This window comes from Mycosarcoma maydis, chromosome 8 (assembly GCF_000328475.2).
Source record: "Mycosarcoma maydis chromosome 8, whole genome shotgun sequence".
NCBI lineage: Eukaryota > Fungi > Basidiomycota > Ustilaginomycetes > Ustilaginales > Mycosarcoma > Mycosarcoma maydis.
This window is the reverse complement of record NC_026485.1, coordinates 222,718-237,716: the sequence shown is the minus strand read 5'-3', so window position 1 is coordinate 237,716 and position 14,999 is coordinate 222,718. Positions and strand designations below refer to the sequence as shown.

General features: G+C 54.7%; 6 protein-coding genes across 6 annotated transcripts in view; 3 read left to right on the top strand and 3 right to left on the bottom strand.

Annotated features, from left to right (window-relative positions):
- The window catches only part of UMAG_15003 (transcription factor IIF subunit TFG1), a gene marked incomplete at both ends in the record, with an annotated part of 2,399 nt that extends 1,996 nt beyond the window's left edge, over positions 1-403 (top strand). Inside the window, one exon of the mRNA XM_011391563.1 lies at positions 29-403. Within this exon, the coding sequence (XP_011389865.1) occupies positions 29-403 (375 nt within the window). The remainder of the gene's footprint in view (positions 1-28) is intronic.
- Positions 404-2,863: 2,460 nt separating this feature from the next.
- On the top strand, positions 2,864-8,881 carry UMAG_03204 (Chitin synthase 8; the record flags this gene model as incomplete). Its single annotated transcript, XM_011391340.1, has 1 exon — positions 2,864-8,881. The coding sequence occupies one exon, from the start codon at positions 2,864-2,866 to the stop codon at positions 8,879-8,881; it is 6,018 nt and encodes a 2,005-aa protein (XP_011389642.1).
- A 1,379-nt stretch (positions 8,882-10,260) lies between these two features.
- On the bottom strand, positions 10,261-10,572 carry UMAG_12214 (uncharacterized protein; the record flags this gene model as incomplete). Its single annotated transcript, XM_011391549.1, has 1 exon — positions 10,261-10,572. One exon carries the CDS (start codon positions 10,570-10,572, stop codon positions 10,261-10,263), a length of 312 nt encoding a protein of 103 aa, XP_011389851.1.
- Positions 10,573-11,757: 1,185 nt separating this feature from the next.
- On the bottom strand, positions 11,758-12,147 carry UMAG_10403 (uncharacterized protein; the record flags this gene model as incomplete). The annotated part of the gene is made up of 1 exon (XM_011391487.1): positions 11,758-12,147. One exon carries the CDS (start codon positions 12,145-12,147, stop codon positions 11,758-11,760), a length of 390 nt encoding a protein of 129 aa, XP_011389789.1.
- A 927-nt stretch (positions 12,148-13,074) lies between these two features.
- On the bottom strand, positions 13,075-13,455 carry UMAG_03202 (uncharacterized protein; the record flags this gene model as incomplete). Its single annotated transcript, XM_011391339.1, has 1 exon — positions 13,075-13,455. The coding sequence occupies one exon, from the start codon at positions 13,453-13,455 to the stop codon at positions 13,075-13,077; it is 381 nt and encodes a 126-aa protein (XP_011389641.1).
- A 631-nt stretch (positions 13,456-14,086) lies between these two features.
- On the top strand, positions 14,087-14,898 carry UMAG_03201 (uncharacterized protein; the record flags this gene model as incomplete). Its single annotated transcript, XM_011391338.1, has 2 exons — positions 14,087-14,330; positions 14,435-14,898. The coding sequence occupies 2 exons, from the start codon at positions 14,087-14,089 to the stop codon at positions 14,896-14,898; spliced, it is 708 nt and encodes a 235-aa protein (XP_011389640.1).
- Positions 14,899-14,999: the final 101 nt, after the last annotated feature.

Below are 14,999 nucleotides of genomic sequence, written 5' to 3'. Positions count from 1 at the left end.
ACTCAAACGCAGAGCCGACAGTCCAGTAATGTGTGCTTCCATGGCGGCTATGGCGGCTGGATCGGCTGGATCGAGCAGTCTTCCCGAAGCCAAGCGTGTAAAGACAGCCAGCACTGGTTCTGGTTCTCGAGCTGGATCGCCTTCGGGATCACCGCCGGGCTCGAAACCGGCTTCACGTGCGGGAAGCCCTGGTGCACCGCGTCTAGCTGCCAACGCGGTGGAGGCGGAAATCATTCAGCTTATCCGAGACGGCAAGATTGCGAATACGAGTGAGCTGGTGCAGCACTTTAGGAAGCGTCTCAAGTCGGAGCCTCACATCAAGGATCAATTGAGTGCGGCAGTACGCAAGGTAGCAGTGATGGACAAGGCTACCAACCGTCTCAAGCTCAAAGATGGGTTCTGATCAGGCACTTTGCTTTAAGAAAGGCGTAGTATTTGTGCTCGAAGCGACATGCTGCTTGCTCTACAAAAGCACTGGCTAGTAGTAGAAGTAGCGAAGGGGGTAGGTAGTAGCTACTGACGGCATGAATGAAGAAAGATGCTCACACTTGTCAGAGCGTGTGTGAATCGATTGCATCAGTCACGAGTATTCGAGGTGGTGTATTCGTGATTCCAAAAAGGCTCGATGAATTTGAGTGGAAGTGCTCATATCAAGTCTAACATGGCCTCGACTCATTCAAGGAGACAACAGGGTCAGCCGCAAGCACGGAGTTCGTGAGTTACGGTCGTGACTCGGCTCGTGGCTTGAAGAGCAAAGTTTGTTGGTGTAGGGTGTGTGTCTGGTCTCTGTGTGCGGCCGGCGTGGGAAATCCGTGGCTGATTCGTAATTGAAATAATGAGCGTACGAGCGCGTATATGGGTTTGGGTTTGGTTTTGGTCGCGCCACTTTCAGTCAGAGAGTGTTTTCTGGCTTGCCAAGCGTGAAGCCCAACACGAATCACGGATGGTGAATTGAGGATCAAGCGAGCATCAAGCGAGCATCAAGCGAGCATCGTGCAAGGTCGACATTGGCTTTGTTTCTCCGATCCGAGCCAAGTCAGCCTGACTAACGAAAGAGAAAGGTGCACTACTCTCGTCATCAAAAGCAGCAGACTCGACGCTTTCAAGCTGAAAGCGAGCGACAATCGTCAATCGGCGGGCACACGGAACGGAATCGACAACGTGAATCGTGAATCTATCCATGTGCTCTGGCCAAGATTCACGATTCGCGTTTCGAGCCGACGGGCGTGGGCGGCACTTGTAGCGCGCAAGAATCGAAAGAATCGAGAATCAAGAATCAAGAATCGAGAATTTGTGTAGCTTGGTTATCTGGCTGCTCTGAACAACGAGGAACTCCGGCGATCAAGAGCGCCTCGACTGATTCATTCGCTCATTTCACGCTGTCAGTCACCAGTCAAGTCACGGAGTGTGACACAAAGGAAACTGGCGAAATCACGAATTATTGTACGTGCGCTGGCAGAGAAAAGCGCGCATCCCGCCTTGCTGTTCGCTTGTTCGCTACCGAACCCTCCAAGCTTTTGACTAGCAGCAGCAACAGAGCAGCTTTGGGTTTGCATTCCACGGATCCCTTTCTGTTCATCGATTTGCCGAGGATAGAGAGAGAGGGGGTCTGAAAAAAGGCGAAAAAAGAAAGAACAAAAAAAAGTGAATCCAACACTTGACGCTCAGATCGTGACGTGTGCGTGGTGAATATTATTAAATGCTCCATCTGCTGTGCTCAGTTTGAATCACGAATCCACAAAACGAGTTCGTTCTGAAAAAGCACCAGGGTCCGATCTCCGCTTACCCCTGTGCGACGCAGAGTAGTGAGTCGTGAATTTTAGCGGTCGAAATCGTGAATGTGAATCCAAAGGAACGTTGACTTGACTTAGCAACGTCTACGCCAGCGTGGCCAGCTGTACACACCCACATTCACAGATTCACGATTGAAATTAGATAGGATTTTGCCCTTCAAGCTGCCAAGTTCACGAGTTGTGAGTGTGTGCTGTGCAACCACATTCATGATTTCACCTTTTTTTTGTGTGTGTGTGTGCCGCTCTACTTTTGGAAGAATGAAATGGCGTACGATCATCAGAGAGACACGAGTGAGTGTGATTCACAATTCACAATTCACAATTCTCAAATCACAAATCACAAATCACAATTCACGATTCGAGCGCATTCTGTCCCCCTGAAAACCTCTCAAAGTTGCCGCCTGCCAGCCAAAACGCACAAAGGCCCTTGCTTGCTTGTGCTTGTGCTGTGCTTGGGTTGCCTTTGCCTGCTCACTCGCTCGCTTGCTTGCTTCCTCATCCTCATCCTCATTCCTGCTCGCCTACGCTGGTTACGCCTCCTTCGCTCACCATCTTCTCCAGCCACGCGCTCGGCTCTCCGCCTCCTTGGTGATTTGTGATCCTTTGCTCCCATCTCGATCCCCCCCGGAATCGTGTATCCCATCCCAGCGTGTGCATCGCATCGCATCACATCGTCTTGTCTCGACTCGTCTCGAATCGCCCACTTGACATACACCTTCATCTCTTCCTAACACACCACTCTCATCACTCCGAGCTACCATCCAACGCTGTCGACGCCATCTGCCACTCTGCTCCATTCGAGCCCGATCCTTTGCCGGCACAGCACCACAGACGCATAGTCCACATCGCGCCGTGCTATCGCGCCACGTTCGTCGTGGTTGGTCCCCTAGACTTTCGCACCAAGCTCATTGTCTGGCATCGCCTCGCATTGCCACGCAGCCTCCTTCAGCTTCCATCAAGCCCCATAGGCTTCCCTCTTCCCATCATCCTCGCTCAGCCTTTGTCCCACCTCACCAGCGCCCGCGGCTCGTCTACGAGTGGCTGTGCACCTGGTACGCAAAGTCGCCATAATGTCGGCTCTCGACGAGGTGGCCAAGCTCTCGCAGCTCACCAACATCACTCCTGATACCATCTTTTCCGTCCTTCGCGATCGATTCTACGCCGGACTCCCCTACACCGCCCTCTCGGATTCCATCCTCGTCTCGGTCAACCCGTACGCCTCGTCTGGAAACCGCAACAGCGATGACACCTTGCGCGAATACACTAGCGACTATCGCCAGACCAACAAGCAGCTTCGCGCAGCCACCTTGCCCCCGCACATCTTTGCCCACGCCTGCAATGCTTACTTTTACATGCGACGCACCGGCCAAGATCAGAGCTTACTCATGGCCGGAGACACCTCAAGCGGAAAGAGCGAAGTTCGTCGTCTTGCCCTCAGAGCCCTTATCGACCTCAGCGTAGCTCCTCCCGGCAAAAAGGGCTCCAAGCTAGGCGTACAGATCCCCTCAGCAGAATACATCCTCGAAGCTCTCGGAAACTCGCGCACCCTCGAAAACAGCAATGCCTCTCGCTTCGGAAAGTACACTGAACTTCAGTTTTCCGACTCGGGCAAGCTCGTTGGCGCAAAGACGCTCGACTACTACCTCGAAAAGAACCGCGTCGTCAGCGCTGCGTCCAGCGAGCGCAACTTTCACATTTTCCACTACATGGTCGCCGGTGCCTCGGATGAGGAAAAGCAATACCTTGGCATTCACGACGCTGCCTCCTTCCGCTACCTTGGCCAGGCCTCGCGCAACATGGACACCCAAGATGCCGCCAAATTTGACAGGCTCAAGCTTGCATTCAAGAACGTTGGCTTCTCCAAACGTAACGTTGCCTCCATTTGTCAGGTGCTCGCTGCCATTCTCCATCTCGGCAACATCGAGTTCCACTACGATCGTCAACGCACTCAGGACTCTGCCACCATCCGCAATCCAGAAGTGCTCGACAAGGTGGCCGAATACCTCGGCATCTCCTCCAAGTCACTCGAGGAAGCGCTCACATACAAGACAAAGATGATCCGTAACGAGGTCTGCACCATCCTCCTCGATGCCGACGGTGCTTCGGACCACCGTGACGACCTCGCAAAATCCCTCTACTCGCTCCTCTTTGCCTGGGTCAACGAGAGCCTCAACGAAAAGCTCTGTCGTGACGACTTTGACACGTTTATCGGCCTTCTCGATCTTCCCGGCTTCCAGAACCTGTCTAAAGGCAACTCGCTCGATCAGTTCTGTGTCAACTTTGCCTGCGAGAACCTTCACCGCTTCATGCTTCGCAGCGTCTTTGAAAAGCGGCGCGACGAGTTTGCCGACGAGGGCATCAGCCACCTCTCGCCCGAGGTCCCTTACTTTGACAATGCAGAGACGTTGCGTCTCATGACCAACCAGCCCGGTGGCTTGATCCACATCATGGACGACCAGGCGCGCAGGATGCCCAAGAAGACCGATCAGACCATGATCGAAGCCTTTGGCAAGCGATGGGGCAACCATCCCTCCTTCAAGGTCGGTCCCGCCGACCGTAGCGGCTTTTCGAGCTTCACCATCAGCCACTACAACAGCGCCGTCACATATACCAGCGAAAACCTGCTGGAGAAGAACAGCGAGGTGGTCAGCACCGACTTTGTCTCGCTTCTTCGCGGCAACCCACAGGAATCTGGCAAGCTCCGTAACGACTCCTCCCAGTCTTCCGGCTCCACCATCCCCTTTATCCGCGGCATCTTCAACACCAAGGTACTCAAGACGCAATCGCATCCAAAGAACGATCAGACCATCGTTGCAGCTCAGCAATCCGTCAAGCCTATGCGCGCTCCCTCCACACGCCGACCCAACCGCGGCAACACTATCAAGCGCACCAACACGATCAAGAAGGCGGATGACGATGACTCGGACGAAGACGCTGCCGATGCCGCCGACGCCTCCACTTCTAAGAAGAACGCCGTTCGATGTGTCGCCGGCGACTTCCGTGGCGCGCTTGATCTTTTGTTAGAGACGCTCGAAGACACCAAGACCTGGTTCACGCTCTGCCTTCGTCCCAACGACAACCAGCTTCCCAATCAGTTTGAGGCTCGCGTAGTCAAACAGCAGATCACTACGCTCGGTCTCTCCGAGATGTCGCGTAAACTCCTCAACGAGTACAGCGTCAGCATGACCTACGAGGAGTTCTGTCAGCGATACGCCGACGTTCCTTCGCTTCAGGCTGTCCAGATGCGCGATGCAGTCTCCGGCGAGGCCAAGCAGAAATTCTCGGCGGCACGCCAGGTCATGTCTTGGTCCGACCAAGAGGCGGTTTCAGGCCGTGTCAAGGTGTTCCTTTCGCATACGGCTTTCCGCGAGCTCGAAGATGAGCTCCGCGCTGCCGATGCAGAGGAAGTCAAGAACAACGAGAAACGTGCTCAGCTCGATGCCGATGCAGCAGCGCGCGGCGAATCGGACCCTTTCTCACCTGTGGCCGTCTTGGCCGACGACTACACCCGCAGCCGCAGCAACGACTTTGTCGGCGCTTACGGCGATCCGTTCAAGGAGCGCTCTTCTGTCGCCCTTCCGCTCGTCGGTCGTGGCGCTGCCGGTAACGAGGATGATCTCGAAGAGGTCAAGAGCCAGTATTCGGGCATGTCCGGCACTCTTGCCCGACATAGCTTTGTGGGAGGCCTCAGCGGCGCTCCCTCCTTCGTCGCCTCCGAAGCGTACGCTCCCTCTCGTAACATGTTTGCCGACATGGGCAAGAATGGTCTCAACGAAAAGGCCGGCACCGCTGCCTTCACCGAAGAGCCACTCGGTGAAGTTGCCGAAGAGGTTGGCGTCAGCTCGACTCGTCGAAAGTGGGTCGCTTTAACCTGGGCAATCACCTTCTGGATTCCTAGCTTCATCCTTAGCCGCTTCCGTTCTCTTAAGAGGCCCGATATCCGCATGGCATGGCGCGAGAAGCTTGCCATCAACCTCATCATCTGGTTCATCTGCGCTTGTGCCGTCTTTGTGATTGTCGTCCTTGGAAACCTCATCTGCCCCAAACAGCACGTCTACAGTCCCACCGAATTCGCCTCTCACAAAGGTGACTCCTCCTTCACCGCCATTCGCGGTGAAGTGTTCGATCTCAGCAACCTCGTTGCCAGCCACAAGACGATCGTACCCGTCGTCCCTGCCAACTCGATCCTGGCCTATGCCGGAGAGGATGCCACTCCGATATTCCCCGTTCAGGTCAATGCACTCTGCAACGGCGTTGACGGCAACGTCAGCCCATGGGTGCAGCTGTCTAACGAGAACTCGACCGACAAGCACGCTCAGTACCACGACTTCCGATCTTACCACATTGACGACGCGCGACCGGACTGGTACTACGAGAGCATGTGGCTGCTGCGCTCCAACTACCGCGTTGGCTTCATGGGTTACACAACCGATGGTATCCGTGATATTCTTTCCGAAGGACGAGCGGTTGCTATTTACCGCGGCGACATCTACGACGTGTCTGATTACATCAAGCAAGGCAATCAGGGTGTGCTGAGGGCCCCAGACGGCTTTCAGGCTCCCGCCAACACCAACCGCAAGTTTATGAGTGACGCCATCATCAGCCTGATCGCCCAAAACCCGGGTAAGGACATCACTAAGCAGCTCGATAACCTGCCGCTCGACCCCGTCGTGCTCGATCGTCAACGGGTCTGTTTGCGAAACCTCTACTTTATTGGCAAGGTCGACCACCGCAACTCGCCACAGTGTCGTTTCGCGCAGTACATTCTCTTGGCCCTTTCGCTTTTCATGGTGGCGATTCTCGGATTCAAGTTCCTTGCTGCACTCCAGTTTGGACGCGCTCGAAAGCCAGAGGACCACGACAAGTTTGTCATTTGCCAGGTACCCTGTTACACCGAGGGGGAGGAGTCGATGCGCAAGACGATCAACTCGCTGGCGGCGCTCAAGTACGACGACAAGCGCAAGCTGTTGTTCATCATTTGCGACGGCATGATTGTCGGTTCTGGAAACGACCGTCCCACGCCACGAATCGTGCTAGACATCCTTGGTGCGGACCCAAACTTGGAACCCGAGGCGCTCAGCTTCCTTTCGCTCGGCGAAGGCAGCAAGCAGCATAACATGGCTAAGATCTACAGCGGCCTCTACGAGCATCACGGTCACGTTGTTCCTTACATTGTCGTTGTCAAGTGTGGTAAGCCGTCGGAGCGTTCGCGACCTGGCAATCGTGGTAAACGTGATTCTCAGCTGGTCCTCATGCGTTTCCTCAACAAGGTGCACTTTGGTCTGCCCATGAATCCAATGGAGCTCGAGATCTACCACCAGATCAAAAACGTCATTGGTGTCAACCCGAGCTTCTACGAGTACATTCTGCAGGTCGATGCCGATACCGAAGTTGAGGCCATGTCACTCAACCGCTTCATCTCGGCTTTTATCCGTGACAAAAAGGTGATCGGTCTTTGTGGTGAGACGGCGCTCTCCAACGCCAAGGCAAGCATCATCACCATGCTTCAGGTTTACGAGTACTACATTTCGCACTACCTGGCCAAGGCATTCGAGAGTCTGTTTGGATCCGTCACCTGTCTGCCCGGTTGTTTCTCCATGTTCCGCATCCGCACTCCCGACACACACCGACCACTGTTCATCGCTTCGCAGATTGTGGAAGACTACGCCGAGAACCGCGTCGACACGCTTCACACCAAAAATTTGCTGCATCTGGGTGAAGATCGTTACCTGACGACGTTGGTGCTCAAACACTTTGGCAAGTACAAAACCATCTTTGTTCGTGACTGCAAGGCTTGGACTGTTGCGCCAGACGACTGGAAGGTGCTGCTTTCGCAGCGACGACGTTGGATCAACTCGACCGTGCACAACTTGGTGGAGCTCATCTTCACTCCTGGTCTCTGCGGTTTTTGCCTCTTCTCGATGCGATTCATTGTGTTTATCGATTTGCTGTCGACCATCATCGCACCTGTGACAGTGTGCTACATTGTCTACCTTATTGTCCTGGTGGCCACGGCGAACGGTACGGTGCCGCTCACTGCCATCATCATGCTGGCGGCGATCTATGGTTGTCAGGCTGTCATCTTCTTGCTCAACCGCAAGTTTGAAATGATTGGCTGGATGATTGTCTACATCATCGGCATTCCAATCTGGTCGCTCTTCCTTCCGCTCTACTCTTTCTGGCACATGGACGACTTCTCGTGGGGTAACACGCGCGTGGTCATGGGAGAAAAGGGTCAGAAGGTAGTGTTGCACGAAGAGGGTACGTTTGACCCTAGCGAGATTCCGTTGCAGACGTGGACCGACTATGAAAACGAGCTTTGGGAGCGCAACTCGGCGCGATCGATTGGCTCGATCATTGAAGCAGCTCGTGCAGAGAATAAGTCGCTCGGGTCGCGCGCTGGATCGCAGTACGCGCCAAGCTTGTACGGTCAGCCGATGCTGCCTCACAACGCAAGCTTCGGACACAGCCCCTCGCCTTCGTACGGTGGCACGCCATCGCAATTCGGTGCGTTCGCTCCTGGACCCGGGTCGCAGATCGGCGGATCGCAGATCGGCGCCGGAGCAGGATACTTCCCACAGGACGCTGCTCGTCAGTCGACTTATAGCATTGGTGGTGGCTACGGTGGACAAGCCATGTCGATGTATGGTCTGCCTCCAAGCTCGAGCTTCGGTGTGCCCACTGGTGGCAGTGGGTTCATGCCTCAGCCTTTCAACACGACGGCCAGCATGTACGGTTATCCTCAACAGGTGGCTGCCACCCAGTCGATCTATGGCGGCTCGCAGCTTGGCTTTGGTGGCGGATTTGCGACCGCGGAGCAACAACAACAACAACAGCAGCAGCAGCAAGCAGCTGGCCTATCGGGCAGCGGTGGCAGTAAGAGTCCTCCGCGAGAGGCTGTTGCTGGCGGACTGCCATCTGACAGCCAGATCAAGCTTGACATTCGAAGCTTGATCGCCGAGTCGGACCTGACGACGATCACCAAGAAACAGCTGCGAGCCAAGCTGGAGCAAAAGTACGCCACCTCGATCGAATCCAAAAAAGCTTTCATTAACAGCGAGATCGAAAACGTTCTCTCCGAGTCGTAGAAGGGGAGGGGGCGCGCATTATTCGATCATCCACACACACCTCAGAATTCGCTTGTTTGTTTTTTCATTCTTTGTTTCGCTCGTTCTTGATTTCATGGACAATCCTTTTTGTGTTTATGCTCTTGCCCATCAATTTGGTGGAGTGTGCGCTGTGTTTGTGTGCGTGTGTTTGCGTGCGTGCGTGCGTGCGTGCGTGCCTGTGTGCGTGCTCGCAACGCGGCAGGCGGAAGGCGGCTGAAGGACAAGTGGTGTCGATCGGGCCGAGGGCGGGGTGCAAGATTGTGAGTGCAGTGTCCGGGGAGTTGAAACGACGGTTGCGGGGTACAGCTTGGCAAGGCGTGTGACTCACACTGTGGTGGAGGCGAGGGAGTCGGAAACTGACGTCTGGGACAGGTCGTCGTGCATTCACGATTGGCGTGCGCGGTTTGAAGAGCGGGTCTGCCAGCACATGTCTCATACACGAGACGCACGACGTGCTTGAAATTAATATTTGTATGTGGCGTGATGCAACACGATACACAACAAGGGTAGGACACAAGAGCGATGGAAGATGATCAAATGCGCACAGTGGCGGCTTCGATCCTGGAACTGGCCGCCTTGTTCAATCTGGGTAGCATCGTAGGGGTGTTCAAGAAGGGTAGGGTAAAGGACAGAGAGGTGTGGGTTAGTGACGTGGTACGTTGAGGAAAGCGGAATTGTTCATCATGTGATTTGCGGCTACGATGGGTTTAGGCGAGGCGGATACAGCGGATGGGCGAGAGGGGGTATTGTAGTAGCTCGAGGTGGGATACGTGCGAGTGAAGCGCGGTTCTGTCTTGGAGCTAGGCATGCTGCTAATGAAGCGATTGAGAGCGACAAGCCGGTACGATTGTGACTGGGGCTGTGGCCGAAATCGACTTGCTGACGCTGCCTTGCTTGCGCGCGTGATTATCACACCTTGATGCAGATGCTGCCGTAGACAATATCAAGCTAGAAGACCGATTTCGTCCACCGCCATGACGGACCTTGCGCGACCTGAGCCAAGAGACGATAGCAGCTGCTGATTGTGCATGCGACTCATGCTAGTACGATTCCGACGCGGTGCGATGGACCGTGGCGAAGCGATCTTGCATTTTCGACCACCGACGATCGTCTATGGTCTGGTGAATGTAGTCGACGGGTTTGCGCGATCGAGCCGTCTGCTCTTTGGCGGATATTGAGAAAATGCACTGTAAGCCGAGACTTGCACCGACCTGTATAACAGAGTTGTCCAACTGGCGACCGACGGCTTGACGTGCGCGAGCCGCCATGTTCGTGCGCCGAGCGATCACGCGTAGTTTGAGCGATCCAGATGACGTGAAGCTAGGTCTGACCATGCGCTTGAAGCCGATTTTGCGAGCTCAGCGCGCATCCGCAGCGCCGCCGCTTCGGCGAGTCTCGGCCGAACCAGAGGTGGATCGTCGTCGCTGCGACCGCGAGATCGCGAGCTTGGCGGTACTGCTCATCGACGCCACGGCTGTGGTCGCATCGACCCCACACCGGTGCAAGCGGTGGTAGCCGTATCCACCGTGACGCTCCGCTCCATGGCGCCGCGCAAAATCAGCTGAATCAGCCTCTCCGCAATCTCGCGGTTGCAAGACGCGTGCCAGAGCTCCAGTGCGTAGTCGCGCAGCAACAGCGCACATACGTCGTTCGTGCAAGTAGGCAAGCATGCTTGAGCTTGAGAACGCAAACCAAGCCGCTCGTCGCTGCAAACGTGCATACGCATCGAACCGACGATTCCTCGTGGTGTGTCACAAGCTCGTTAGCGAGAAACGAGCCCATCAACACTTGGTCTTGCGCAAGAGACAGTAGAATTGGCCGTTCAACCAACAGCTCAAACGGACACGAGACGCGCCAGGATCGGCAGACGGTGGTCATTGAATGCTCGTTTGAGCAGAGTCAACACCGCCCTCTGTTGCTCGGATTGCGGCGGGGACGCCATACCTGTTGTGTGGTGCGATGATGAGCAGTCCAGACACCAAAGGCGTAGCGACACTTGGAGCCGAGTCGACATCTTGTGGCTTGACGATGTCCATGATCTCAGAAAACACACCAGCCTCTCGTGCGTGGTGTCTCGTGTGGGCGTGCCTGAAGCGCTGGCTGACATAGCATTGCACGTTGCGCAGTCACGAGTGGCACAATTGTACGAGTTGCACGCTTTTCGGCTGCGTGTGCGCGTGGCTGAGTGAAGCACAAAGCATCCACCACTCCACGATACGTCAAAGTCACAGAGTCACCAGTTCGCAGTCGATGACAGACACCAACACCCACCCACTCACCTCACCCTCATCACTGGCGACTTTCAAGCCTGCTCGCACGTCAGGCCGAAGCCGAACGTGGAACCTCACAATCGTGAATTCGTGATTCGCGCACGCTTAGCCCACGATGTACGACGTATGTGCGAGATTCGTGATAAGTCACCAGTCGTGCATGGCGTGCAGTGTCTCCTCTGGCTGTCGATGCTTGTTGCAGCTCGGCATGCATCAACTCATGTCGCAGCCAGCAAACGTCTCGATACATGACAGCACTAGTCACTCGTCACTCGTCACTTGTGCGTCGACAAACTCGCATCAGTCGTGATATCCGCTCCATGTCGACACGTGTTCGCCCACATACGCTCAGATCAACGCTAGAAACAACTTCAGAAACCCGCTGTTTTGGCATGGCAATAGAGATGAGGATATGACATCCAAGATGCACCTCACCAAAGCGCAACTATGGGAACAGAAGACGATGGGAATGGAGACGACCACGCCAGCGAAACGGTGGACCAGGCTATGTAGCGTAAGCGAGCGAGTCGTGTAGCACACTACACGGACTTGCCTCTTTCACATGCCCAAGTAGAACCACATTGCCTAACCAGTGCGCTGGTCGAGGCTACGGCATTCAAAGTACACGTTGAACTTGGTGAGGTAAAGGTTGCCGGCTTCCTGGGGAGAGCAGCTGGGGCAGTTGATTCCTACCGTGTGACGGCCCAGCTTCTGGAACTCGAGTAGGTGCGAGTCAGCAAAGTACTTGTACATGTAGTCCTTGTTCGAGGGGAACTTGACGTCGCACTTGTCGTATACGGGCTTCTGCGAGCGCAGGTCGGAACCGGAGGGTGCGGCAAACATCTTAAAGTGCTTGATCGAGTTCTTGTGGTGAATTTCGGACCACGGACCAGGGCGCTCGACTGCAGCAGCCTCGGTGGACGCTGTACCAACAAGCAGAGCGCCAAGAGCGAGCAACGACGTAGTAAGCTTCATTGTCGTTAGAAAAAGTTGATCGAGACGAGCAATCGAGCAAGACTGGAGGCGTTGGATATCGAAGGATCGAGCGTGGACGGATGATTTTTTTAATCTCGACTGGCTAGGAGGCCGCGAGGTATATATACGCGATAATCGTGAATCGTGAATCTCGCAAATACTTCCAGAGAGCCGGTCCTGTGCAATGATGCACGCTCCCTCCGGTTGACAAAGAGTACAACAAGCCTCACCGAGAGCCGGGATTTGGTGGGCGCCGTGGGACGCACCCGCTTTCATCTCTGACCCACTGACTCTAGCGTCTATTGACGTCTTGGTGGCTCACCCGTCCAACGCCACGACGAGGTCCCTGAAGGTTGACACCCACACACTCGCTTCTCTAGTCTCCGCTGCACACTACTCGGTCTGCTGAGACTTTATTTTCGAGTTGCGTGGTCGGATCGTCTCGTGTCACCAATCGATTCGCAAGCACGTTGCATGTTAAAGCTCTCTGAACGTCGGCCGTCGGTGCTGCACCGCATGATCTCAGTTGACATGGTGACATGGCTTGCATCAGGACCCACACACCCCTTGTGACAAACTTGGCAAGACATTGCGATCAGAAAGCATGCGGACCGCCGCGTGATGGCAATTGTTAAAGAGTATCGTACGAACCACCGCCCTCGGAGACGGGTTGGTGAAACACAATCGATCTTGCACTCTGTCTTTCAAAAGCACTTGTTTTCGGTCTGGAGGAACAAGGTAGTTATGAATGCTTTTCTCGATGTGAATCGACATGAATAGACGCAAATCAGTTCAAAACAGGAATAGCAGCGAGAGGATCACAAAGGTACGAGCAAGCTAGCATGAAAGAGCAAGTCTTTGTAGCGCCACTCCACATTTGCTGGCTCGGCCAAAACAGCACAAGAGTGATGCTCGACTTTGACCACATCAGTGCTCGGCATTGGCGCAAGTGAAGTATCTGGCCAACTGGATCGAGTAGAAGTTGTACGTCTCCTGAGCAGTGCAGTCGGGGCAGTTGATGCCGAGAGTGTGACGACCCAGCATTTGGAACTCGTTTCCAGGGTGCTCCGCGAAGTACTTGTAAGTGGATTCCTTCGCCGAGGGGAACTTGATGCTGCAGTTGTAGTACAACGGCCTCACCGAACGAAGGTTGGTTCCCGCGGGAACGCCAAACACCTTGAAGTGCTTGATCGAGTTCTTGTGGTGAATTTCGGACCACGGACCAGGGCGATCGACTGCAGCAGCCTCGGTGGACGCCGCACCAACAAGCAGAGCGCCAAGAGCGATCAGCGACGCGGTGAACTTCATACTAGAATCGAAAGAGTAGGTGGTTGAGCTGAGTACAACTTGAACGGATGGGTGGATGCTGGTTCCCTTTTGGCTTGACGAGCACCGACGGTTTTATATGTAAACGATCGCGGAACACTCTTACCCAACTGTGCAAAGGTCATGGGTGGGTCTAGCAGCTATCAAGACGCCAAGCGCCAAGATCATCTTGGTATTCGTGATTGTATGGGTATAGCGGGACATCAATTTCTGTTGTCACAACAGCTAGCTTGCATGTGTGACCATCACTGAAAATCGAGCTTCGAGCGACTTCATAACCATACTCACTACCGTCGTGCTTAGTCAAGACCGACACCCACCCGTTGCAGTTGTGCCTGACTCCTGACAACAGTCCAAGCTGTGATGAGCAAGTGGGAGGCTCAACCCCTCCCCATCAAATGAATTAGATGAGGTCGAGTAGCTTTTGGTGCGAGGTGCATTCACGAATGAATGAATGGCCTCCTACGGAGGTTCAAGCGCAGTCGAGCTTTGATAGTCTCTTGACTGACACCATCCTCTCTGACTCCCCTTTGGTTGATTTTCGTCTCGTTCCTGATTCCTACCTGGAATTTCCGCAAGCTTAGCTGCGTTGCTGTGTAGTAGTTGAGTCGATATGGTGTCTCCGAGCCATTTGTTTCTCTGCCTTGCTCTGTCGCTGGGTGTCTCTTGCTACCCGTTCCGCGTCGCAACACAGCAGAATGAACGACGTTCGGAACCACAGTCGTCAGCACACCCGACGGTCTACTCGCCCGTAGTCCTTGCCGAGCTGTGCCAAGAGCCATCGAATTACTGCATCTATGTCGACCAGAATCGCCCTGGTACGCTTCGAGCGTCGGCGGTAAACGCTACTGATTCCCGTACGTTGTGCCTGTTACCTACAAGGGATATTTAAGGCTTGGATGCATGCTGACACTGACAAGTTCTGCTGTACCTGGGTTCGGCTCGCGTCTGGCGTGTGCAGAAGGAGCGTTTCTCTTCGAGCGATCGGCTTATGCGCACGATCCGTTTCGGATTTGCTATGCTGGCAGCTGTATCGATCTCGACTTTGCGCGCAAACCAGGCTGCGTCTCTATGCAATACGTCAGTCGACACAGTGACCAAGTGGGCCATCTGCTCGCCCGGTTCGCCAACGATGTTCACCACATCCTAGGTCCCAGAGCTGACATGTGGAGAGAACTCGACGCGTGTGCAACGCCCGAGGACCCGGCTCTACCGTACGCCGTCATCGGTGCCAGAGGCAGAGACAAGAACAAGGACCGCCAACAAATATCCGCACAACTCCCGTCAAGCAATCCCAACAACCTCACACAGGACCACACCGGAGAAGGCCAAAACCCAGCCTCACAGGCTTCCGTAGCCCCAACTCAGGACAAACCCGGCCATGACTACTTCGACGACGTCACCGTCCCCCTCGCCGATTTGTAGCTTCCTTCACTCGTTTCGAGTTTTGGCGCTCGCGCTTGTTTGTCTTGTCTTTGTCTTCCCTCATCACTTTCATTTGCTTCCATTCACCTCAACTCGTATCA